The 27,802-nt window shown below is 40.0% G+C and overlaps 1 protein-coding gene across 3 annotated transcripts in view; it reads right to left on the bottom strand.

Annotated features, from left to right (window-relative positions):
- GTF2A2 (general transcription factor IIA subunit 2) overlaps nt 1-27,279 on the bottom strand; it is a 30,181-nt gene extending 2,902 nt beyond the window's left edge. Inside the window, exons 1-4 of one of the 3 annotated variants that reach the window (XM_032622640.1) lie at nt 27,154-27,279; nt 4,769-4,889; nt 3,736-3,840; nt 186-312 (exon numbers count right to left, since the gene is read on the bottom strand). In XM_032622640.1, the coding sequence (XP_032478531.1) occupies nt 186-312; nt 3,736-3,840; nt 4,769-4,840 (304 nt within the window). In that variant the 5' untranslated portion in view covers nt 4,841-4,889; nt 27,154-27,279. Of the gene's footprint in view, nt 1-185; nt 313-3,735; nt 3,841-4,768; nt 4,890-11,994; nt 12,019-27,153 lie in introns of those variants that run through there. The other 2 variants (XM_032622641.1, XM_032622642.1) reach the window with 2 other exon arrangements.
- Between the last annotated feature and the right edge of the window lie 523 nt (nt 27,280-27,802).

The following is a 27,802-nucleotide window of genomic DNA, read 5'->3' as shown; positions in this document are numbered from 1 at the left end:
GTTAGTAAGAGGACTATGTGAGATCTGGAATCCAGAATCTAGCTGAGAAAGAAGCCTGGTCTCTCTATCTGGGAGTGGATCACTGGCCCTTTTCTCCCTTAATGTCAGATGAAAGTTTTCTAAAGACTCATGAAAACAAGATTTCAAGTAGCTTTGCTTTCACAGTAATTAGGGCAAACACTTACTTTTACCATCACAGGCTACAATTTTCACTTTATCCACTTTAATAAGTTCTGTCACCTCTCTGAATTCAACATCATTCAATACAAAAGTCCACACATTATCGCAGAATCTGTATGTATTTAGAGAGCCCTTTAAAACAAAACATTTAGACAAACCATGAAAAGTCATTTTTTTTCTCCCTCACATTTTTCTCCAGACAATTTAAGAAAACCTAGCTACAAGTACATAATTCTCAAAATAGGATGAAAATTAAGGAAAATCTTAAGCAAGCACTCTTAAGTGTTAATCACTTACGGGAAGAGTTAAAAAATAGTTTAGTTAGCAGACTATTTTCAGCACTGGAAAAGCCTGCAAATTACTTACCTGAAATCTGAAGAAAAATTGAATGGAAATTTGAATCTGTATTTCTGCTGCCCTCATGTGGCTAAATTATGAAAATGCATTTGAATTTTTTATATAAATACTTTTTAAAAAATACTTTTTAAACGCAACCGATTTTACTGTGTATGTTGATTCTCTGAATTTGTACAAAAGCAGGGAATTCCTAGAAACGTTCATTTTCATCCTGTGACTTATAGCTCAGATGCACTACTGTATTAGCCACTAAAATTACATTATTGTCCTGTGCAACTCACATTCTTCTAATTAATTAATACATATTTCTCCTAAAAAAATTTTATCTGAACATTAAAAGGAACTTTTCGAAAAGTGTGATGAAGGTGCAAGGGTGGACACCAACAGAATATAATCAAAACCTGAGAGAGATATACAGGCACAAGTATTTACATATGAAATCTAGTATTCAATGAGACATTTATATGCCTTCAGAAAAAAAAATTCAGCACAAAACTGTTCCCTGCAGTGTTACTTGTGATATCAAAAATTGAGTTCTCATTAATGGCTTAAGTTAGAATGATTACGGGAATTATAATGGCTATGAATGAATAAATTTAATAAATATGAATAATTACTATTTGTTAGACTATACAAGGCACTGAGGACACAACGGTAAGCAATACACATAGGATCCCTGCCATCCAAGAAGCTTAGGTTAGCAGGGGAGATCACTAAAACAAGTAAATACATAGTGTAACAGTGCTATGAAAGATTGTTGCTGGGTACAATGGGAGTACAGTAGAGGCATCCAAGTAGGACAGAGAAAGCTTGACTCCCAAAGAATGAAAAAGAGTCAAGGGAAAGGTGGGACAGCAGAAAGAAAGACAAACACTTGGAATGGGATAGTAAGTTCCTGAAAGGAGAATATGACAGGAGGTCCTATGGTGAGAGAGATCATGGAGAACCTTGGGCAAGCTCTTCCCTATTGTGAGGGCATTAGGACGTCAATGAAGGATTTCAAGCAGAGGAGTAACATGATGAGATTTGCATTTTGCATTTTTGGTGATAACATGAACAGACTAGAGGGGAGTCTGACTGGAGGAAGGAGAGTCAAGCTAAGAAGCCGATAGCTTTTAGCTGGCTGAATCAGACAGGTGAAAGTGGCTGGGCGATAACAGAGGCAAGGGGATCCCGGGAAGTGGAGAGATTTTAAAAGGTAGATCTGTCAACGCTTGATAACCAACTGCATACGGTAGGGTGGGGAACACAGAAATCTTCGTTATTCCCAAGTTTCTGGCTTGTGTAACAACGCATTCATAGAAAAAACTGGTTTGGGAGGAAAGTTAAATTTGAGTTTCAGCTACATCTTACCATATCCAGTAAGCAGCTGGAGTGTAGAAGCAAGCATGGGAGCATATCAATTTTAAAGCCAAGGACTGGATGAGATCATTCAAGGAGAATATGTGGAGCCCTAGATAACCCTTAACGAAAACCAGCAATGAAGTGATGCAAAGTAGTCTGAGAAGAGAGGCCAGAGAATAGAAGAAAAAAGCCAGAATAGTAAGATTTCAAGGGAAGTATGCGTTTCAAAAGAGACTAATCAATAGTATCACTAATTATGCATTAGATTTAGCAATAAATAACTTGGCAAGAGAAGTTTCAGTGGAGAGGTGGGAGTAATGCATAGAAAATCACTCAGGACGTATTAAGTAAAAAGATGCAGAGTTGTAAACGTAAAAAAAAAATTTTTTTTTAATTAGATCTCTTCCTGGACTATAGTTTGAGCCGTTGGAAGGCTGAACAACCAAAGGCCAACCTCAGTGTTCATTTCTGGCTTGTGTATAATCAGTGATCTTATAAGTGTGTGGGTTACTGTCATATCCAGTTGGTGGCAGATGTATCAATGACTTGAACCAGGCAAGTCACTGCTATTTATGATTAGCATGTGAACATTCAACTATGCTGAAATTCTGTTCTTTATATTAAAAGTCTCCTTCTATATGATAGATAACATGTGGCTAAACTGTATCTTTAATGCACCTCTAATAAATACATATATTTTTTACATATATCTACTAACACTTTTTTACAGTTAATTTACCTTTTGCTAAAGAGATCCAAACTAGAAACCTACAATAATACAACTAGAAGACCACTCAGGCCTTGTGAACCCTACGACTCTGATAAGTAGTCAAACACATTTTCTACATGGGCAAGTATGTATCAACATGGATCAATTTAGAATTAAAGGATCAGGTTCTGAATGACAAACTAGGCACCGTTGTATGTAGGGTTGTACAAAAAGGAAGCTTTGCCAGCATTATTACTGTTAAACATTCAAGAATCCACTGATAAAATTTTATAAAGCCACGTTTTACTCCAGATAATTGTTAGGCATGTGAAAATCATGTGACTTATTTATATGAATATAAAATACATGCAGATTTTACCCCTTCACTAAAGTAAGTCAAACGGGGCCTGGCTTCTTTTGCCCTGTATACCCAATATCCAGAACAATGCCTCGTATTTAATAGGCATTGAAATGTTCGTTAAATAAATGATAAAATTTTTCTTTTGTGCTTTTCATCACAAACTAAAACCAAAAACCCCAAACACTGATGTTCTCTTAAATGCAAATTAACATCTATATTCTTTTCGTTTGTTGATTTTCATATCTTGTAATCTGAATTTACCATCGAATTGAGAAAGACAGTCTTGTTCAGTTTGGGATTTCAAAGTAGAAATGATTCAAATGAGACCAAGCTACCAGAAGAGACCATTATCTGCCAACAGGTCAGGTCTTTATAAAGAGTAGGTGGGAGGCTACGTGAAGTTTCTAGAAAGAACTCTGAACTTCCCTGGTCAGAGTTTAAAAAACATAACTGATCCTTAGAGATTACTCTCACTTACCTTCAATCCTGCAGATAATGTTTCAGACATTTGAAATCTCAGTAACTCTTCAGGGAAGGTAGCCAAACATACATAGGCTGATTTGTGAAAAACAATGGAATAAGAATCTAAAAACAACTCTGTATCTCACATTAAGTGGATGAACTTAGTATACAGATTTAATCAAGCAGGATTTAGTTGTTATCAAACAAGTTCCAAAGTTTGATTAAGCCATCTCTTTTTATGACTAATAAATATGTAGGTGTCCTAAAAAGCACTACTGTAACAACCATGGTGCAGCTTCTAGATTTAAGAAAATATCCTTACCCTGAAATTGACTCGGTTCCTGACCCTCTGTGCCAACGCTGAATTTATAGCCTTATCAAACTGAAGTAGAACTTGAAGGGCAAGCTGGGGGGTAATCTGTTGAGACTGAGAAAAAATAAAGGTCGTGAATCTTCTTAGAGAAGAACATTAAAGAAAAAATAAAACAAAAATACATGAATTATAGGGCTTCCCTGGTGGCACAGTGGTTGAGAGTCCGCCTGCCAATGCAGGGGACACGGGTTCGAGCCCTGGTCTGGGAAGATCCCACATGCCGCAGAGCAACTAAGCCCGTGAGCCACGACTACTGAGCCTGCGCGTCTGGAGCTTCTGCTCCACAACAAGAGAGGCCACGACAGTGAAAGGCCCACACACCGCGATGAAGAGCAGCCCCCGCTCGCCGCAACTAGAGAAAGCCCTCGCACAGAAACGAAGACCCAACACAGCAAAAAATAAAATTTTTCAAAAAGCTAAAAAAACAAAAAATTATGAATTATCATCTAAAATTTAACTGAGGTTAATTAACCAGAGCCTCTAAACTAGAATCCCTTTTTCTTTTTTTGCCATAACTGACAACTAAGAAGCAAAGGCTGACAATATTTTCTTGCATTATCTTGACACAAACATAATTTTGAAAAGAAAACATGCAGTGATGTTACAACACCAGGACAAAACTTTGTCTACCACTCCTTCACAGTATCTGGAAAGAAGTGTTCGATAAATTGAAGGAACCAAGTTTCTTTTAAATAAAAAACTTGGGACCAATAATACGTTAAAAAAAAAAAGTCTAATCTTATCAAAGCTCAAAATATATGAAAATAAATGGAAATATGTTCTTGGATGAGAGGTTTACATAAAAAGGTTAATTTTCCTAAAATTAAAATATAAATTCAAAATTCTAATTTAAATCTCAAGACTTGTATTAACTTATCCAAAGTTATCTTAAAGCTACGTAGACTATGCCATTCTCATAAGTATGAGAACAAGAATTATTATAGATCCATCTAAATAAAAATGTTGATTTTTACTCCCTCACCTGTATAAGCTCATCGAGGCTCTCCTGAAGACTGTTTCCCAAAGTGGTATTTCTGTACAACTGATATGCCATGGCTTAGGAGGGAGAAATTCTTTTTCTTGTTCAGGCTTGCATTGATATCCTAAAAATTTAATATGAAAGTATTAAAAAAATTATAAATTACATATGTAACAGTCTACTTCATATTTTCTAATATATACTATTAGCATACTATATAATAACTGAAGAATTGCAAGGAATAGTTAAAAATAGTTTTTCTATTTATTTTTTCTATTATTTCGACATAGGCATTTATACTCCTTTGTACAAAGTATAGATATATATATTAAAATGTACATCTTTACCATTTCTTTCAAATATCTACCTTTTGACCTAGTCTAGAATTTACCATGTACCATTCTTTTCTACTTACTGTCAAGCCACTGATCCAGACAATCTTCAGCTCACATTAGAATGCCTTCCCCCTCATTTTCCTGTTCTCTTACAATTCAGTATTTAGAGTGCCTACCCAGAAGATAGCACTGTGACAGGTACAATGGAGAGGAAGATAAAGAAACATACACTTCTGACCCTAAAAAATTTATACTTTAGAAAACGTAACAGACACATAAAAAAGTTAGAGAATAAGAACTGTGATAGAGATTATATAGAGTTATTATGGAGGCTGCCTGTGGACTGAATGAGTTGGCTAACAAAAGCTTCCTGATTCTTCAAGCTAGACTTTAGCCAAGCAAAGGAGGAAAGTCATCTTAGGCTGAAAAAATAAATAGAATGAGTAAAGCCATAGAAGGATGAAATACAGTCTGTAGACAGAACTATAAATTGTTCCATATTAGGGTATAGGTATGCATAGGAAGTGGTAGGAGATGAGGCTGAAAAAGATGACATGGATGGATTTGTCAGGAGAGGTGCCAGGATTTTATAATGCAGGTAATGGGGAGCCCCTGAAGCTTTCTAGACAGGAAAGGTCAGACAAATGGGCAGCAACGTAAACAATGTACTCAAGTGCAAGATTAGAAAGAGATGAGGGATGAGGGCTCTGAGAGGGTGCCAGTAGCACATATTCAGCAAATACTGAGCTTTTACTACATGTCATGTATTAGATACCTGACCTCATGGCACTTTCAGTTTAGAGATGGACAGAAGGAGACAGGCGTACTCAGGAGTAAACATCAGGTAAAACTCAGCAAAAATAATGTTATCAGTCTTCACATTACACACCTAGTGAGCATTTGATACACTTGATCATGTCTGCCTTCTTGAAGTCTTTTCTTTGGCTTCTGGGACCCCATACTCAGTTTTCTCCTCCCACCTCACTGGATAGTACTGTTTCTTGTTTCCTTCTGTTGGTTGCTCCTCAGCAATCTAACTTGTAACTGACTACTTGAGTGCCCCAAAGCTTCTCATGTCTTCTCTATACGCTTTACTCCCTTAGTTACCTCATCTAGGCTTATGGCTTTAAATATGTTCTATTTATCTGCTGATGATGTGCAAACTTACATTGCCAGTCCTGACCTTTTATATGCCCGTGTTGCCATGTATAAAACTGCCTACTTGACACACTGGATGGAAACATAAAGTGGTAGATCAAATTAAATTTGTTACAAACCAAATTCTGGATACTCCTTCAAACCTTTTCTGCCCTCGGTTTGTCCACCTCAATTAACAGTAAATCTAGTCTTCCAGTAAGACGGCCCCAAAACCTCATAGTCAAATTCTCTCTCACCCTGCGTGCCATCTGTCAGCCAATCCTTTCAGTTCTTCCTTCTGAATATAACCAGGATCCAACAACTTTGACCATCGCCACTGCTAGCACTAAGTCACCATCAACCTGTCACTAAGATTTATGGTGATAGCCAAGTAAGGCGTCTCCTTCTTTCTACCCTTGTCTATCCCACCCCTGCCCCCAGAGAAGCCATGCTGAGCCTTTTAAAACAAATAAAATCACATCACTCATCTGTTCAAAACCTCCCAACGCAGCATCCTATCTCAGAGTAAAAACCAAGGTCCTCCTAATGGTTTACAAGGCCTGCATGATCTGGGCCCCCCCGCCCCACTACCTCTCTGAACTTGACTTCTTCCACCTACTCCCTCATTCACTCTGCTTCAGCCATACTAGTCCCTTGCTCCAACATGGCAAGATGTTCCTGCTTTAGGGCCTTCGCACTGGCTGTTCTTTCTGTTTCAAATGTACTGCGCAGACACCTGCAGGGTTTACCTCTCATCCGATTCAGATCTCTGCTCAGATGTCACTTCATCAGAAATGACTTTTGTGACCAACCTATAAGAAGGAACTACCTCCCTTCCCCTTTACACTGCTTTATTTTCATTTATATCACTAATTGAAGCTGACATATATATGCTTATTCTATTTCCATCCACTAAAACAGACGTTCCCTCGAGATAAGACTTTTGCTCAGTTATATATTTACCATCTAGAACAATGCCTAGTATGAATTCAATAAGTATTTGTTAGTGAATAAATAACCAGGTGATATGTCAAAATGCTAATATCAAACTGTATTGCACTTAGATACATTTAGAATAGGTTTTCTACTTTACTGAGGAAAGTGAAGCAATGAAAACTTCAACTCTCAAAACTACATCTAACCACCTACCAATATCTACGCCCACATACTCTGCCTGTCACTACAGTCAAACTATCCATGCTGTTACCTAAATACAATCCTTCTAACTGTGGATCTGGTCCTATCTCCCCTGTTACAGACAGGATATTTTTCCAACAATTCAACTATTCCTTCTATCCCTATCAAATTTCCCATCTCTACGGATCCTTCCCATCAGCAAACAAACAGGCAGCACTTCTCCCATCTTAAAAAAAAATAGTCTCAACTCGCTTCTCTGGCCAGCTACACTCTATTTCTCTATTCCTCTTTGCAGCAAAAACTGCTGAGTTGTCTGTACTCACTGTCTCTCTTTCCTTTTCTCACATTTTCTCTTAAACTCACTCCTTATACAGTTTTGCCTCAAGCGCTCAAATGAAACATGGTGAAAACTCACCGGTGGCAATGCTAAAACTAATAATCCTCAATTCTTAGTTCTCACCAGACTTAATCATTTGACATGGCTGATTACTCCCTCCTCTTTGATAAAGGATCTTGGCTTAGCTTCTGGGACAGTACACTTTTTGGGCTGTTCTCTTAAACGCACTGGTTCATCCTTCTCAATATTGTTTGTTGGTTGAGGCTCTTCTCCCTTAACTCTTAATGTCACAAGACACCGCTTTGGTTCTCTGCTTTCTGTCTACACTTGTTCCTTGGTGATATCGCTTTGTGTCATGGTTTTACATACCATTGCTGATGATTCCCAAATTCATATACTAGAACCGACCTTGCCCTGAACTCTCACTCCTGGATCCAACTGCCTACTCAACATCTCTATGTGCTGTCCTTCCCATCTCCGTTGATGTAACTCCATACCTCTATGGGCTTAGGCAAAAACCTTCGCAGTTATTCCCGACCACCCCTCCCTACCCCCAGTCTGGCCATTTTACCTCCACATCCAATCCCTAGCATAACCTGTAAACTCTACCTTCAATATGGATTCAGAATCCAACCATTTCTCACCATGTCCATTGTTATCACCCTGGTATGTGCCACCATCACCTGTCATTGGGATTCCTGAAATAGCTTCCTAACTGCTTTCCCTGCTTCCATGCTTGCCCCTGAGATTCTAATCCCAATTCAGCAGTCAGGTGATCTTTTAAAACACAGGTTAGAACATATCTCTTCTCTGTGCAAACCTCCCATGGTTTCCATTTCATTCAGTCCTTATAATAATCTGGCTACCCATTATCTCACTGACCTCATTTGCCATCTCCCCCTTGATCTTGCCCTTCTCCAGACAAACTGGCTTCTCCTTGTTTTTCTTGGAACATGACAGACATGTTCCTGCCTATGTAAGCCTTTGTAAAGACTGTCCTTTTCACCCGGAATGCTCTTCTCCCAGATACCCTCTTGTTTTTCTTAATTCCTTCAAGTATAGCACATACTTAATGAGGCCTAAACAGACCACCATATTTAAAACCCCAACTCCCACCTCCACTCTGGAACTGCCCAATCCCCCTCACCCTGCTATGTTTCTTTGATGGCACCATCACCCTCTAACATGTTATACAGTTTCCTTAGTTTATGTTTATTTTCTGTATCCTTCAATAGACTGTACGACCTACCAGGACAGGGACTTTTGTCTGTTTTTGTTCACTGAAGTAAACCAGGCGTCTAGAACAAACACTACCTGAGACGTAATAGGAGACAATGAAATATTTGTTCAATAAATAAATGAACACAAAAAAAATCAGTTAGTAAAATGTATGTGGGTAGCTGAGGGGGGATAAAAAGGGCAAGAAGGGGTCCCAGTAAGAAGATATAAACTTGACAAAGTGAGAGTACAGAATCTTGTGTCCTGCCCATTTAACAAGTCTTAGAGTTACCAGAAAATAACTATAAGTTAATAATGAATTATCAGAAAGAGAAATAAGCCCATTTACGATTGCATCAAAAAGAACAAGATACTTAGAAATAAATTTAGCCAAAGAGAAATAAATTTAGCCAAAGAGATGAAAGACCTGGACATTGAAAACTATAAGACAATGATGAAAGAAACTGAATATGACACAAATGAACAGAAAGAAATTCCATGCACGTAGACTGGAAGAATCAAAATTATTAAAATATCCATACTACCTAGAGCAATCTACAGTTTCAACACAATTCCTATCAAAATTCCAATGGCATTTTTCAAAGAAATAGAACAAACAGTCCTAAAATATATATGAAACCACAAAGACGCCAAAATGCCAAAGCAATCTTGAGAAAGAAGGACAAAGCTCGAGGCATCATGTTTGCTGATATCTAATTCTATCACAAAGCTACAGTAATCAAAACAGTACATTACTGCCATAAAAACAGATGTTAGATGAATGGAATAGAATAAAGAGCCCAGAAATAAACTTACACATGTACGGTCAAGTAATTAACAACAAAGGAGGCGAGAATGTACAATTGGGAGGGCTTCCCTGATGGTGCAGTGGTTAACAATCTGCCTGCCACTGCAGGGGAACGGGTTTGGGCCCTGATCTGGGAAGATCCCACATGCCGCGGAGCAACTAAGCCCGTGCGCCACAGCTACTGAGCCTGCGCTGTAGATAGAGCCCCCCGCGCCTCAACTACTGAAGCCTGTGCGCCTAGAGCCTGTACTCTGCAACAAGAGAAGCCACTGCAATGAGACGCCCGCGCACCACAATGAAAAGTAGCCCCTGCTCGCTGCAACTAGAGAAAGACCGCGTGCAGCAACAAAGACCCAACACAGGGAGGGAGGGAGGGAGGGAGGGAGGGAAGGAAGGAAGGAAGGAAGGAAGGAAGCAAGGAAGGAAGGAAGGAAGGAAGAACAATGGGGAAAGGACAGTCTCTTCAATAAAGGGTGCTAGGAAAACTGGGCATCCACATCCAAGAAAAAAGACACTGGACCATTATCATACACCATACACAAAACTGAACTCAAAATGGATTAAAGGCTTGAAATGTAAGACCTAATACCATAAAACCCCTAAAACTCCTAGAAGAAAACATAGGTGGTAAGCTCCTTGACACAGGTCTTGGTGATGATTTTTTGAATCTGACACCAAAAGCAATAAAAGCAAAAATAAATGGGACAGGATAATACTAAAAAGCTTATGCACAGCAAAGGAAACCATAAAAAAAATAGGCTACCTACTGAATGGGGAAAAATATTTGCAAATCATGTATCTCATGTGGGCCTGATATCCAAAATATATAAAGAATACATAAAACTCAATAGTAAAAAAGAAAACAATCCAATTAAAAATTGGACAGAACATTTGCAGCAACATGGACGGACCTAGAGATGATCATATTAAGTAAAGACAGAGTAAGACAAAATATCATACGATATCACATGTGGAATCTAAAAAATGATATAAATAAACTTATTTACAAAACAGAAATCAACTCACAGACAGAAAACAAACTTATGGTTACCAAAAGAATTGGGGAGGGGAGGGGGCAGGGGATGAATCAGGAGTTTGGGATTAACATATACACAACACTACATATAAAATAGGTAAGCAACAAGGACCTACTGTATAGCAAAGGAAATTATACTCAATATCTTGTAATAACCTATAAGGGAAAAGAACTTGAAAATACATATATATATTTATAATATATGTATAACTGAATCACTTTGCTGTACACTTGAAACTAACACAATGTTGTAAATTAACTATACTTCTATAAAAAAAATTGGGCAAAGGATGTGAACACTTTTCCGAAGAACATATACAGATGGCCAACAGGTACATGAAAAGCTGCTCAACATCACTAATTATCAGGGAAATGCAAATCAAAACCACAGTGAAATATCACCTCACACCTGTTAAAATAACTATTATCAAAATGACAATTAATAGCAAGTGTCAGTGAAGATGTGGATTAAAGGGAACCCTTGTGCATTGTTGGTAGGCATGCAAAATGTGGTGCAGCCACTATGGACAAGTATGGACGTTTCTCAAAAAAGTAAAAGAGAACTCCCATATGATCCAACAATTCCACTTTGGAGTACTTATCCGAAGAAAAAGAAAACACTAACTGGAAGAGATATATGCACCCACATGTTCACTGTAGCACTATTCACAATAGCCAAGACATGAAAACAACTTAAGTGTCCATCAAAGGATGAATGGATAAAGAAACTGTGGGATGGGAGACAAGATGGCAGAGTAGAAGGACATGGGTTCACCTCCTCTCACAAAAACACTGAAATCACAACTAACTGCTGAACAACTATTGACAAAAAAAGACTGGAACCTACCGAAAAAGATATCCTATATCCAAAGACAAAGAAGAAGCCACATTGAGATGGCAGGATGGGCACAATCGCAATAAAATCAAATCCCATACCCAATGGGTGGGCGATCCACAAACTGGAAAATGATGATTACCACAGAGGTCATCTCATAGGAGTGAAAGTTCTGAGCCCCACATCAGGATCCCCAGCCTGGGAATCTGGCAATGGGAGGAGGAGCCCCCAGAGCATCTGGCTTTGAGCGTCTGTGGCGTTTGACTGCAGGAATTCCACAGGACTGGGGGAGACAGAAACTTCACTCTTAGCACACACAAGGTCTTGTGCACACCACGACCCAGGAGAAAAAGCAGTGAACTCACGGGATCCTGGGCCAGACCTACCTGCTGGTATTGGAGGGTCTCCTGTAGAGGCAGGGAGCAGCTGTGGCTCATTGCAGGTACAAAAACACAGGTGGAGGTAGTTCTGGGGAGTACTCATTGGTATGGGCCCTCCTAGAGGCCGCCATTTTCTCACCAACAGTTGGCCCCACCCAACACCCTCTAGGCTCCAGTGCGGGGACACCTCCGGCCAAAGAACTGACAGGGTGGGAACACATCCCACCCATCAGCAGACAGGCTGCCAAAAGTCATCCCGAGCCCACAGCTGCCTGCTAAACACACCTCTTTTTTTTTTTTTTTTTTTGTGGTACGCAGGCCTCTCACTGTTGTGGCCTCTCCCGTTGCGGAGCACAGGCTCCAGACGCGCAGGCTCAGTGGCCATGGCTCAAGGGCCTAGCCGCTCCGCGGCATGTGGGATCTTCCCAGACTGGGGCACGAACCCGTGTCCCCTGCATCGGCAGGCAGACTCTCAACCACTGCACCACGAGGGAAGCCCTAAACACACCTCTTGACACAGCCCTGCCCACCAGCGGGACAAGACCCAGCTGCACCCATCAGTGGGCAGGAACCAGTCCCTCCCACCAGGAAACCTGCAAAAGCCTCTTAGATCAGCCTCATCCACAAGGGGGCAGAAGCAAGAAGAACTACAACTCTGCAGCCTGTGGAACAGGCCCACAATACAGAAAGTCAGACAAAATGCGATATTGGAGAAATATGTCCCAGACGCAAAAACAAAATAAAGCCCCAGAAGAACAACTAAATGAAGTGGAGATAGGCAATCTACCCAAAAAAGAATTCAGAGTAACTATGGTAAGGACGATCCAAGATCTCGGAAAAAGAATGGAAGCACAGACCTAAAAAATGCAAGAAATGTTTAAGAGCAAGCTAGAAGGTCTAAAGAAGAAACAAACAGAAATGAACAATAAAATAACTGAAATGAAACTACACTAGAAGGAATAAATAGCAGAATAAATGAGGCAGAAGAACGGATAAGGGAGCTGGAAGAAGGAATGGTGGAAATGACTGCCACAGAACAGAGAAAAAAGAATGAAAAAAAAAATAGGACAGTTTAAGAGACCTCTGAGACTTTGTTAGATGCACCAACATTCACATTATATGAGTCCCAGAAGGACAAGAGACAGAAGACACCTGAGAAAATATTTGAAGAGATTAATAGCTGAAAAATTCCCTAACATGGGAAAGGAAAAAGTCACCCAAGTCCAGGAAGCACAGAGTCCCATAAAGGATTAAACCCAAGGAGGACCACGCCAAGACACACAGTAATGAAACTGACAAAAATTAAACACACAAAAAATATTAAAAGCAACAAGGGAAAAGCAACAAATAACATACAAGAGAATTCCCATAAGGTTATCAGTTAATTTTTCAGCAGAAACTGCAGACTAGAAGGGAGTGGCAAAATATATTTAAAGTGATGAAAGGTAAGAACCTACAACCAAAAATACTCTACCCAGCAAGGCTCTCATTCAGATTCGACAACAAAATCAAAAGCTTCACACAGGCAACAGCTAAGAGAATTCAGCACCACCAGACCAGCTTTGCAAAAAATGCTAAAGAAAGTTCTCTAGGTAGACAAGAAAAGGCCACAATGAGAAACAGGAAAATTACAAACGGAAAAACTCACTGTTAAAGGCAAACATACAGTAAAGGTAGGAAATCATCCACACACAAATATGATATCAAAATCAGCAATTCGATATCATATCAAAAATATGATATCGAAATCAGCACAAATACAGGATATGGGAAATACATTTGAAATTAAGACCAGCAACAGAAAACAATCTTATTTATATATAGACTGCTATATCAAAGCCTCATGGTAATCACAAACTGAAAATCTACAACAGATACACACACAAAAAAGAAAAAAGGATCCAAACACAACACTAAAGTTAGTCATCAAAAGAGAACAGAACAAAAGAGGAATGGGAGGAAAAAGACCTAAAAAGAAAATCCAAAACAATTAAGAAAATGGCAATAAGAACATACATAAAGATAATTACCTTAAATGTAAATGGAATAAATGCTCCAACCAAAAGACAAAGACTGGATGAATGAATACAAAAACAAGACCCCGTATACACACAGTCTACAAGAGATCCACTTCAGACCTAGGAACACATACAGACAGAAAGTGAAGGGATGGAAAAAGATACTCCATGCAAATGGAAATTAAAAGAAATCTGGAGTAGCAATACTCATATCAGATAAAACAGACTTTAAAATAAAGAATGTTACAAGAGACAAGGAAGGACACTACATGATGATCAAGGGATCAATCCAAGATATGACAATTGTAAATACATATGCACCCAACACGGGAGCTCCTCAATATATGAGGCAAATGCTAACAGGCATAAAAGGGGAAATCAATAGTAACACAATAATAGTGGGGGACTTTAACACCCCAGTTTCATCAATGAACAGATCATCCAGACAGAAAGTCAATGAGGAAACACAGGCCTTAAATGACACGTTAGACTTAATTGATATTTATAGAGCATTCCATCCCAAAGCAGCAGAATACGCATTCTTTTCAAGTGCACATGGTACACTGTCCAGGCTTGATCACATCTTGGGCCACAAAGTGAACCTTGGTAAATTTAGGAAAACTGAAATCATATCAAGCATCTTTTCTGACTTCAACGCTATGAGATTAGAAATCAACTATAAGAAAAAAACTGTAAAAAACACAAACACATGGAGGCTAAACAACATGCTACTAAACAACCAATGGATCACTGAAGAAATCAAAGAGGAAATCAAAAAATACCTAGAGACAACTGAAAATGAAAGCACGACGATCCAAAACCTATGGCACGTAGCAAAAGCAGTTCTAAGAGGGGAGTTTATAGCACTACAATTTTACCTCAGGAAATAAGAAACATCTCAAACAACCTAACCTTACACCTAAAGCAACTAGAGAAAGAAGAACAAACAAAACTGCAAGTCAGTATAAGGAAAGAAATCATAAAGATGAGAGCATAAGTAAGTGAAATACAGATGAAGAAAATGACAGAAAAGATCAATGAAACTAAAAGCTGGTTCTCTGAAAAGATGAACCTGATAAACCTTTAGCCAGACTCATCAAGAAAAAAAGGAGAGGGCTCAAATCAATAAAATTAGAAATGGACATAGTGAGAGAATGGCATGGACATATATACACTATCAAACGTAAAATAGGTAGCTAGTGGGAAGCAGCTGCATAGCACAGGGAGATTATCTCGGTGCTTTGTGACCACCTAGAGGGGTGGCATAGGGAGGGTGGGAGGGACGGAGACGCAAGAGGGAAGAGATATGGGAACATATGTATATGTGTAACTGATTCACTTTGTTATAAAGCAGAAACTAACACACCATTGTAAAGCAATTATACTCCAATAAAGATGTTTAAAAAAAATGAAAACTGAGAAGTTACAATGGACACCACAGAAATACAAAGGATTGTAAGAGACTACTACAAGCAACTATATGCCAATAAACTGGACAACTATATGCCAATAAACTGGACAAATTCTTGGAAAGGTATAACTTTCCAAGACTGAACCAGGAAGAATTAGAAAATATAAACAGACCAATCACAAGTAGTGAAATTGAAACTGTAATTAAAAACTTCTAACAAACAAAAGTCCAAGACCAGATGGCTTCAGAGGCAAATTCTATCAACCACTTAGAGAAGAGTTAACACCTATCCTTCTGGAACTATTCCCCAAAATTGCAGAGGAACACTCCCAAACACATTCTATGAGGCCACCATCACCCTGATACCCAAACCAGATAAAGATACCACAAAAAAAGAAAATTACAGGCCGATATGACAGATGAACATAGATACAAAATTCCTCAAGAAAACACTAGCAAACCAAATCCAACAACACATTAAAAGGATCATACATCATGATCAAGTGGGAATTATGCCAGGGATGCAAGGATTCTTCAATATCCACAAATCAATCAGTGTGATACACCACACCAATAAAATGAAGAATAAAAACCATATGATCATCTCAACAGATGCAGAAAACACTTTTAACAAAATTCAACACCCATTTATGATAAGAACTCTCCAGAAAGTGGGCATAGAGGGAACCTACCTCAACATAATAAAGGCCATATATAACAAACCTACAGTTAACATCATACTCAACAGTGAAAAGCTGAAAGCATTTCCTCTAAGATAGGAACAAGACAAGGATGTCCACTCTCACCACTTTTTTTTTTTTGCAGTACGCGGGCCTCTCACTGTCACGGCCTCTCCCGTTGCGGAGCACAGGCTCCGGACGCGCAGGCTCAGCGGCCATGGCTCACGGGCCCAGCCACTCCGTGGCATGTGGCATCCTCCCGGACCAGGGCACAAACCTGTGTCCCCTGCATCGGCAGGCAGACTCTCAACCACTGTGCCACCAGGGAAGCCCTCTCACCACTTTTATTCAACATAGTTTTGGAAGTCCTAGCCATGGCAATCAGAGAAGAAAAAGAAATAAAAGGAATCCAAATTGGAAAAGAAAAAAAAATAAAACTGTCACTGTTTGCAGATGACATGATACTGTACATAGAAAATCCTAAAGATGCTACCAGAAAACTGCTAGAGCTCATCAATGAATCTGGTAAACTTGTAGCACGCAAAATTAATACACAGAAATCTGATGCATTTCTATACACTAACAACGAAAGAGCAGAAGGAGAAATTAAAGAAACAATCCCATTTACCATTGCATCAAAAAGAATAAAATATCTAGGAATAAATCTACCTAAGGAGGCAAAAGACCTGTACTCTGAAAACTATAAAACGCTGATGAAAGAACTTGAAAGATGACACAAACATATGGAGAGACATAACATGTTCTTGGATTGGAAGAATCAACATTGTCCAAATGACTATACTAACTGGGGCAATCTACAGATTCAGTGCAATCCCTATCAAATTATCAATGACATTTTTCACAGAATTAGAACAAAAACTTTCACAATTTGTATGGAAACACAAAAGACCCCGAATAGCCAAAGCAATCTTGAGAAAGAAAAATGGAGCTGTGGGAATCGGGCTCCCTGACTTCAAAGTGTGCTGCAAAGCTGTAGTAATCAGAACAGTATAGTACTGGCACAAAACCAGAAATATACATCAATGGAACAGGATGGAAAGTCCAGAAATAAACCCATGCACCCATGGTCAACTAGTCTATGACAAAGGAGGCAAGAATATACAATGGAGAAAAGACTGTCTCTTCAGTAAGTAGTGCTGGGAAAACTGGACAGCTACATGTAAAAAGAAATTAGAACACTCTCTAACACCATACACAAAAATAAACTTGACATGGATTAAAGACCTGCATGTAAGACCAGATACTATAAAACTCTTAGAGGAAAACACAGGCAGAACACTCTCTGACATAAATCACAGCAATATCTTTTTTGACCCACCTTTTAGAGTAATGAAAATAAAGACAAAAATGAACAGGTGGGACCTAATTAAACTTAAAAGCTTTTGCACAGCAAAGGAAACCATAAACAAAACGAAAATAACCCAGAGAATAGGAGAAAATATTTGCAAACGAGGCGCTCTACAAAGGATTAATCTCCAAAATATACAAACAGCTCATGCAGCTCAATATACAAAACAAAGAAAACAATCAAACAATAGGCAGAAGATCAAAATGGATGTTTCTCCAAAGCGGACATACAGATTGCCAAGAAGCACATGAAAAGATGCTCAAGATCACTGGTTATTGGAGAAACGCAGATCAAAGCTGCAATAAGGTATCAGTCAGAATGGGCATCATCAAAAAAATCTACAAACAATAAATGCTGGAGAGTGTGTGGAGAAAAGGGAACCCTCCCTACACTGATGGTGCATCCATTATGGAGAACAGTGTGGAGGTTCCTTAAAAAACTGAATATATTGGGCTTCCCTGGTGGCACAGTGGTTGCGAGTCTGCTTGCCGATGCAGGGGACACGGGTTCGTGCCCCGGTACGGGAAGATCCCACATGCCACGAAGTGGCTGGGCCCGCGAGCCATGGCCACTGAGCCTGCGCGTCCGAAGCCTGTGCTCTGCAACGGAAGACGCCACAACAGTGAGAGGCCCACGTACTGCAAAACAAAACAAAAGTGAATATAGAGCTGCCACATGATCCAGCAATCCCAATCCTGGGCATATAACTGGAGAAAACTGTACTTCGAAAAGATACATGCACCGCAGTGTTCATTACAGAATTATTTATGATAGCCAGGACACAGAAGCAACCTAAACGTCCACTGACAGAGGAGTGGATAAAAAAGATGTGGCATATATACAATGGAATATTACTCAGCCACAAAAATAGAATGAAATAGGGAGAGAGGGGAAAGATGGCAGAAAAGTAAGACGCGGAGATCACCTTCCTCCCCACAGACACATCAGAAACACAACTACACGTGGAAGAACTCCTACAGAACACCTACTGAACGCTGGCAGAAGACCTCAGACCTCCCAAAAAGCAAGAAACTCCCCACGTACCTGAGTAGGGCAAAAGAAAAAAGAATAAACAGAGACAAAAGAATAGGGACGGGACCTGCACCACTGGGAGGGAGCCGTGAAGGAGGAAAGGTTTCCACACACTAGAAGCCCCTTCACGGGCGGAGACTGCGGGTGGCGGATGGGGGGAGCTTTGGGGTCGCAGAGCAGAGCACAGCAACAGGGGTGCAGAGGGCAAAGCGGAGAGATTTCTGCACATAGGATCGGTGCCGACCAGCACTCATCAGCTGGAGAGGCTTGTCTGCTCACCCGCCAGAATGGGCGGGACTGGGAGCTGAGGCTTGGGCTTTGGTCGGAGCACAGGGAGAGGACTGGGATTGGCGGCATGAACGCAGCCTGCAGGGGGTTAGTGCGCCACGGCTGGCCGGGAGGGAGTCCGGGGAAAAGTCTGGACCTGCCGAAGAGGCAAGAGCCTTTTTCTTCCCTCTTGGTTTCCTGGTGCTCGAGGAGAGGGGATTAAGAGCACTGCTTAAAGGAGCTCCAGAGACGGGCGCCAGCCGCGGCTAAAAGCACGGACCCCAAGACGGGCAGGAGACGCTAAGGCTGCTGCTGCCGCCACCAAGAAGCCTGTGTGTGAGCACAGGTCACTATCCACAGCCCCCTTCCGGGGAGCCTATGCAGCCCGCCCCTGCCAGGGTCCCGGGATCCAGGGACAACTTCCCTGGTAAAACACACGGCGCACTTCAAGCTGCTGCTGCATCACACCGGCCTCTGCCGCTGCAGGCTCGCCCCGCACTCCGTACCCCTCCCTCCCCCTGGCCTGAGTGAGCCAGAGCCCCCGAATCAGCATTTCCTTTAACCCCATCCTGTCTGAGCGAAGAACAGACGCCCTCTGGCGACCTACACGCAGAGACGGGGCCAAATCCAAAGCTGAACCCCGGGAGCTGTGAGAACAAAGAAGAGAAAGGGAAATCTCTCCCAGCAGCCTCAGGAGCAGTGGATTAAATATCCACAATCAACTTGATGTACCCTGCACCTGTGAAATACCTGAATAGACAACGAATCATCCCAAATTGAGGAGGTGGACTTTGAGAGCAAAATTTATTATTTTTTCCCCTTTACCTCTTTTTGTGAGTGTGTATGTGTATGCTTCTGTGTGAGATTTTGTCTGTATAGCTTTGCTTTCACCATTTGTCCTAGGGTTCTATCCGTCCATTTTTTTTTACTTAAAAAAATTTTTTTTCTTAATATATTTTTATTTTAATACTTTATTTTACCTTACTTTATTTTCTTTTATCCTCTTTCTTTCTCTCTCTCCCTCCCTCCCTCCCTCTCTTTCTTTCTTTCTTTCTTTCTACTCTCTCTCCCTTTTATTCTGAGCCGTGTGGATGAAAGGCTCTTGGTGCTGCAGCCAGGAGTCAGTGCTGTGCTACTGAGGTGGGAGAGCTAACTTCAGGACACTGGTCCACAAGAGACCTCCCAGCTCCACATAATATCAAACGGCGAAAATCTCCCAGAGATCTCCATTTCAACACCAGCACCCAGCTTCACTCAATGACCAGCAAGCTGCAGTGCTGGACACCCTATGCCAAACAACTAGCAAGACAGGAACACAACCCCACCCATTAGCAGAGAGGCTGCCTAAAATCATAATAAGTCCACAGACACCCCAAAACACACCACCAGACGTGGACCTGCCCACCAGAAAGGCAAGATCCAGCCTCATCCACCAGAACACAGGCACTACTCCCCTCCGCAAGGAAGCCCACACAACCGACTGAACCAACTTTAGCCACTGGGGACAGACACCAAAAACAACGGGAACTACGAACCTGCAGCCTGCAAAAAGGAGACCCCAAACACAGTAAGATAAGCAAAATGAGAAGACAGAAAAACACACAGCAGATGAAGGAGCAAGATAAAAACCCACCAGACCTAACAAGTGAAGAGGAAATAGGCAGTCTACCTGAAAAAGAATTCAGAATAATGATAGTAAAGATGTATCAAAATCTTGGAACTAGAATAGACAAAATGCAAGAAACATTTAACAAGGACCTAGAAGAACTAAACATGAAACAAACAACGATGAACGCCACAATAAATGAAATTAAAAATACTCTAGATGGGATCAATAGCAGAATAACTGAGGCAGAAGAATGGATAAGTGACCTGGAAGATAAAATAGTGGAAAAAACTACTGCAGAGCAGAATAAAGAAAAAAGAATGAAAAGAACTGAGGACAGTCTCAGAGACCTCTGGGACAACATTAAACGCACCAACATTCGAATTATAGGGGTTCCAGAAGAAGAAGAGAAAAAGAAAGGGACTGAGAAAATATTTGAAGAGTTTATATTTGAAAACTTCCCTAATATGGGAAAAGAAATAGTTAATCAAGTCCAGGAAGCACAGAGAGTCCCATACAGGATAAATCCAAGGAGAAATATGCCAAGACACATATTAATCAAACTGTCAAAAATTAAATACAAAGAAAACATATTAAAAGCAGCAAGGGGAAAACAACAAATAACACACAAGGGAATCCCCATAAGGTTAACAGCTGATCTTTCAGCAGAAACTCTTCAAGCCAGAAGAGTGGCAGGACATATTTAAAGTGATGAAGGAGAAAAACCTACAACCAAGATTACTCTACCCAGCAAGGATCTCATTCAGATTCGACGGAGAAATTAAAACCTTTACAGACGAGCAAAAACTGAGAGAGTTCAGCACCACCAAACCAGCTTTACAACAAATGCTAAAGGATCTTCTCTAGGAAAGAAACACAAGAGAAGGAAAAGACCTATAATAACAAACCCAAAACAATTAAGAAAATGGGAATAGGAACATACATATCAATAATTACCTTAAATGTAAATGGAGTAAATGCTCCCACCGAAAGACACAAACGGGCTGAATGGATACAAAAAACAAGATCCGTATATATGCTGTCTACAAAAGACCCACTCCAGACCTAGAGACACATACAGACTGAAAGTGAGGGGATGGAAAAAGATATTCCATGCAAATGGAAACCAAAAGAAAGCTGGAGTAGCAAATCTCATATCAGACAAAATAGACTTTAAAATAAAGACTATTAGATGAGACAAAGAAGGACACTAGATAATGATCAACGGATCGATCCAAGAACGAGATATAACAATTGTAAATATTTATGCACCCAACATAGGAGCACCTCAATACATAAGGCAAATACTAACAGCCATAAAAGGGGAAATCGACAGTAACACATTCATAGTAGGGGACTTCAACACCCCACTTTCACCAATGGACAGATCACCCAAAATGAAAATATATAAGGAAACACAAGCTTTAAATGATACATTAAACAAGATGGACTTAATATTTATAGGACATTCCATCCAAAAACAACAGAATACACATTTTTCTCAAGTGCTCATGGAACATTCTCCAGGACAGATCATATCTTGGGTCACAAATCAAGCCTTGGTAAATTTAAGAAACTTGAAATTGTATCAAGTATCTTTCCCGACCACAATGCTATGAGACTAGATATCAATTACAGGAAAAGATCTGTAAAAAATACAAACACGTGGAGGCTAAACAATACACTACTTAATAACGAAGTGATCACTGAAGAAATCTAAGAGGAAATAAAAAAATACCTAGAAACAAATGACAATGGAGACACGACAGCCCAAAACCTATGGGATGCAGCAAAAGCAGTTCTAAGACGGAAGTTTACAGCAATACAATCCTACCTTATTAAACAGGAAACATCTCGAATATACAACCTAAGCTTGCACCTAAAGCAATTAGAGAAAGAACAAAAAAACCCCAAAGTTAGCAGAAGGAAAGAAATCATAAAGATCAGTTCAGAAATAAATAAAAAAGAAATGAAGGAAATGATACCAAAGATCAATAAAAAAGATGGTTCTTTGAGAAGATAAACAAAATTGATAAACCATTAGCCAGACTCATCAAGAAAAACAGGGAGAAGACTCAAATCAATAGAATTAGAAATAAAAAAGGAGAAGTAACAACTGACACTGCAGAAATACAAAAGATCATGAGAGATTACTACAAGCAACTCTATGCCAATAAAACGGACAACCTGGAAGAAATGGACAAATTCTTAGAAATGCACAACCTGCCAAGACTGAATCAGGAAGAAACAGAAAATATGAACAGACCAATCACAAGCACTGAAATTGAAACTGTGATTAAAAAATCTTCCAACAAACAAAAGCCCAGGACCAGATGGCTTCAGAGGCGAATTCTATCAAACATTTAGAGAAGAGCTAACACCTAGCCTTCTCAAACTCTTCCAAAATATAGCACAGGGAGGAACTCCCAAATTCATTCTACGAGGCCACCATGACCCTGATACCAACACCAGACAAGGATGTCACAAAGAAAGAAAACTACAGGCCAATATCACTGATAAACATAGATGCAAAAATCCTCAACAAAATACTAGCAAACAGAATCCAACAGCACATTAAAAGGATCATACACCATGACCAAGTGGCGTTTATTCCAGGAATGCAAGGATTCTTCAATATACGCCAATCAATCAATGTGATACACCATATTAACAAACTGAAGGAGAAAAACCATATGGTCATCTCAATAGATGCAGAGAAAACTTTCGACAAAATTCAACACCCATTTATGATAAAAACCCTCCAGAAAGGAGGCATAGAGGGAACTTCCCTCTACATAATAAAGGCCATATATGACAAACCCACAGCCAACATCATCCTCAATGGTGAAAAACTGAAACAATTTCCACTAAGATCAGGAACAAGACAAGGTTGCCCACTCTCACCACTCTTATTCAACATAGTTTTGAAAGTTTTAACCACAGCAATCAGAGAAGAAAAGGAAATAAAAGGAATCCAAATCAGAAAAGAAGTAAAGCTGTCACTGATTGCAGATGACATGATACTATACATAGAGAATCCTAAAGATGCTACCGGAAAACTACTAGAGCTAATCAATGAATTTGGTAAAGTAGCAGGATACAAAATTAATGCACAGAAATCTCTGGCATTCCTATACACTAATGATGAAAAATCTGAAAGTGAAATCAAGAAAACACTCCTGTTTACCACTGCAACAAAAAGAATAAAATATCTAGGAATAAACCTACTTAAGGAGACAAAAGACCTGTATGCAGAAAATTATAAGACACTGATGAAAGAAATTAAAGATGATACAAATAGATGGAGATACATACCATGTGTTTGGATTGGAAGAATCAACATTGTGAAAATGACTCTACTACCCAGAGCAATCTACTGATTCAATGCAATCCCTATCAAACTACCACTGACATTTTTCACAGAACTAGAACAAAAAATTTCACAATTTGTATGGAAACGCAAAAGACCGCGAATAGACAAAGCAATCTTGAGAACGAAAAACGGAGCTGGAGGAATCAGGCTCCCTGACTTCAGACTATACTACAAAGCTACAGTAATCAAGACAGTATGGTACTGGTACAAAAACAGAAAGATAGATCAATGGAACAGGATAGAAAGCCCAGAGATAAACCCACGCACATATGGTCACCTTAGCTTTGATAAAGGAGGCAGGAATGTACAGTGGAGAAAGGACAGCCTCTTCAATAAGTGGTGCTGGGAAAACTGGACAGGTACATGTACAAGTTTGAGATTAGATCACTCCCTAACACCATAGACAAAAATAAGCTCAAAATGGATTAAAGACCTAAATGTAAGGCCAGACACTATCAAACTCTTAGAGGAAAACATAGGCAGAACACTATGACATAAATCACAGCAAGATCCTTTTTGACCCACCTCCTAGAGAAATGCAAATAAAAACAAAAACAAACAAATGGGACCTAATGAAACTTAAAAGCTTTTGCACAGCAAAGGAAACCATAAACAAAACCAAAAGACAACCCTCAGAATGGGAGAAAATATTTGCAAATGAAGCAACTGACAAAGGATTAATCTCCAAAATTTACAGGTAGCTCATGCAGCTCAATAACAGAAAAACAAACAACTCAATCCAAAAATGGGCAGAAGACCTAAATAGACATTTCTCCAAAGAAGATATACAGACTGCCAACAAACACAAGAATGTTCAACATCATTAATCATTAGAGAAATGAAAATCAAAACTACAATAAGATATTATCTCACACCGGGCAGAATGGCCATCATCAAAAAATCTACAAACAATAAATGCTGGAGACGGTGTGGAGAAAAGGGAACACTCTTGCACTGCTGGTGGGAATGTGAATTGATACAGCCACTATGGAGAACAGTATGGAGGTTCCTTAAAAAACTAAAAATAGAACTACCATATGATCCAGCAATCCCACTACTGGGCATATACCCTGAGAAAACCATAATTCAAAAAGAGTCATGTACCAAAATGTTCACTGCAGCTCTATTTACAATAGCCCGGAGATGGAAACAACCTAAGTGTCCATCATCGGATGAATGGGTAAAGAAGATGTGGCACATATATACAATGGAATACTACTCAGCCATAAAAAGAAACGAAATTGAGCTATTTGTAATGAGGTGGATGGACCTAGAGTGTGTCATACAGAGTGAAGTAAGTCAGAAAGAGAAAGACAAATACCGTATGCTAACACGTGTGTATGGAATTTAAGAAAAAAAATGTCATGAAGAACCTAGGGGTAAGACAGGAATAAAGACACAGACCTACCAGAGAATGGACCTGAGGATATGGGGAGGGGGAAGGGTAAGCTGTGACAAAGTGAGAGAGTGGCATGGACATGTATACACTACCAAACGTAAAATAGATAGCTAGTGGGAAGCAGCCGCATAGCACAGGGAGATCAGCTCAGTGCTTTGTGACCACCTAGAGGGGTGGGACAGGGAGGGTGTGAGGGAGGCAGACGCAAGAGGGAAGAGATATGGGAACATATGTATAACTGATTCACTTTGTTATAAAGCAGAAACTAACACATCATTGTAAAGCAATTATACTCCAATAAAGATGAAAAAAAAAAAAGAATGAAGTAATGCCATTTGCAGCAACATGGATGGACCCAGAGATTGTCATACTGAGTGAAGTAAGTCAGACAACGACAAATATCATATGGTATCACTTATATGTGGAATCTCCAAAAATGGTACAAATGAACTTATTTACAAAACAGAAACAGAGTCACAGATGTAGAAAACAAATTTATGGTTACCAGGGGGAAAAGCGGGGGGATAAATTGGGACATTGGGATTGACATATACATACTACTATCTATAAAACAGATAACTAATAAGGACCTACTGTAAAGTACAGGGAACTCTACTCAATACTCTGTAATGACCTATATGGGAAAAGAATCTTAAAAAAAAAAAGTGGATATATGTATAACTGATTCACTTTGCTATACACCTAAAAGTAACATAACATTGTAAATCAACTATATCTCCCCCCCCAAAAAAAAACCCCAAGAAGATACATGCATTTTTCTTTCACTGCAGCATTATTTACAATAGCCAAGCTACACAAACAATCAAAGTGTCCATCCAGGGATGAATGGATAAAAACAATGCGGTAAATACAATGGAATATTATTCAGACATTTAGAAAAATGAAATCCTGCCATTTGGGGCAATGTGAATGGGCTTTGAGGTCATTACACCAAGTGAAATAAGTCAGAGAAAAAAACACCACGTGATCTCACTTACATGTGGAAACTAAAAAACAAAATAGAAGAAAATTAAGCTCATAGATAGAAGATTGGGGGTTGGGGAAAAGGATGGGTGAAACTACAAACTTGCAATTATAAAATAAGTCATGGGGATATAATGTACAGGATGGTGACCAGAGTTACTAATACTGCATTGCATATTTGAAAGTTGCTAAGAGAGTAGATCTTAAAAGTCCTCATCACATGAAAAAAAATTTTTTTGCAACTATGGTGACGGTTGTTAACTAGACTTATTGTGGTGATCTTTTCACAAGGTGTGCAAACATTGAACCATTATGCTGTACACCTGAAAGTAACGTAGTCAAGTTATATGTCAATTACACCTCAATAAAAAATAATTTTAGAAATAGCTATATGTTATTTAAATGTTTGTTTAAATTACTTGCTTTAATAATCTCAGATTTCTAAAAATTCCCTGTGAAATGTTTAATTCTTTCAGATGTGGTATGAGCCACGTAAATTTAGTACTACTATATTTTGCAGTTTAGAAAATTGAAGTAGAAGGCTCCACATTCGGAAGTAACCTCACAGTCCTAGTCTTTCTTGAGCAAACCATCCAGTTTAAATTCATTCCGGTACGAGTTCACATGAGGTTGGAAAGCGGACTTCAAGCACCGAAGACACACAAGAATGAGACACTTAAGAAACGGGCCGCCCGCCCCCGCAAGCCCGCCCCGATACTGTGGGGAAAAATCACCATGTAAGCTTTAAGACGTTCATCTGGCTAAAAATATGGTGCTGGGCTGAGGACCCCTGCCCCCCAACCCCTCACCCTCCGGACTGTTCACAGGGCGCTCCGAGTACAACAAGCCGCCTCCCGGCCGCCTCCCTTTCCTTCCCTTCCCACCCCGGGAAGCGCCGCGAGGCCATCCCGGCAGCGAAGTCGGTAACGGGCCGAACCCAGGCCGGAAAGGCCCTCGCAGAAGACCCAACGGACGCAATGCCTGCTCTGAATGGTGGCAGGGAGCGCGGGCAGGCTCACCCAGTACCTGTGGAAAAGGCGCTTCCCGCCTCGGAGGCAACAGAAGTGGTTCGGCCAGGAACCCAGGAAGAGATACCTACTTCGCCAAAGTACCTCTCGTTCCGCCGCACATAAAGCGGCGCTGGGTCGACGTCCCGGAAGCACTCGCAGAAGCTGGAAATGACGTAGGCCCGTGAGCCCCGCCCATTCCTGCTCCCGCCAGCCACTCAAGTCTTAAGAGAGGGGAGGGATGTGGAGAAAGGAGCGTGCGGCCGCAGCTTTCAAGCCTCAGACCGCTAAACAGGTTTAGCTCCCAAGTAATTCACCAGGTTCAGTAAATCGTTAATAAGAGAATTACAATTTTACAGACTCTTCTCCACTGTTAGACGCACAATTAGAAAATGTAAGGCAGTCACATTTTATGCCGCAAGTGTGTTCAGCGTAATACTGTTGAAGACCCAGTAATACAGAATTGAAGCCAAATTCTGAGAAGTTTATAGCCAAGTATTTCTTAACGAACCAGGGCGGCAATTCATTTAACTCTGCAAGCGTTTAGTTTGTGAATCACAGAATTTCAATTCGGGAGAATCTGTATTTAAAATTTATGCTTAATGCAAGACAAATACTTCAGTTTGTATTTGCGTTTACGTAATCCCAAACGGTATCCTAACTGGATT

The sequence above is a fragment of the Phocoena sinus genome, chromosome 2 (genome assembly GCF_008692025.1).
Source record: "Phocoena sinus isolate mPhoSin1 chromosome 2, mPhoSin1.pri, whole genome shotgun sequence".
NCBI lineage: Eukaryota > Metazoa > Chordata > Mammalia > Artiodactyla > Phocoenidae > Phocoena > Phocoena sinus.
The sequence above is the reverse complement of the archived record's forward strand: the minus strand, read 5'-3'. Positions and strand labels throughout refer to the sequence as shown.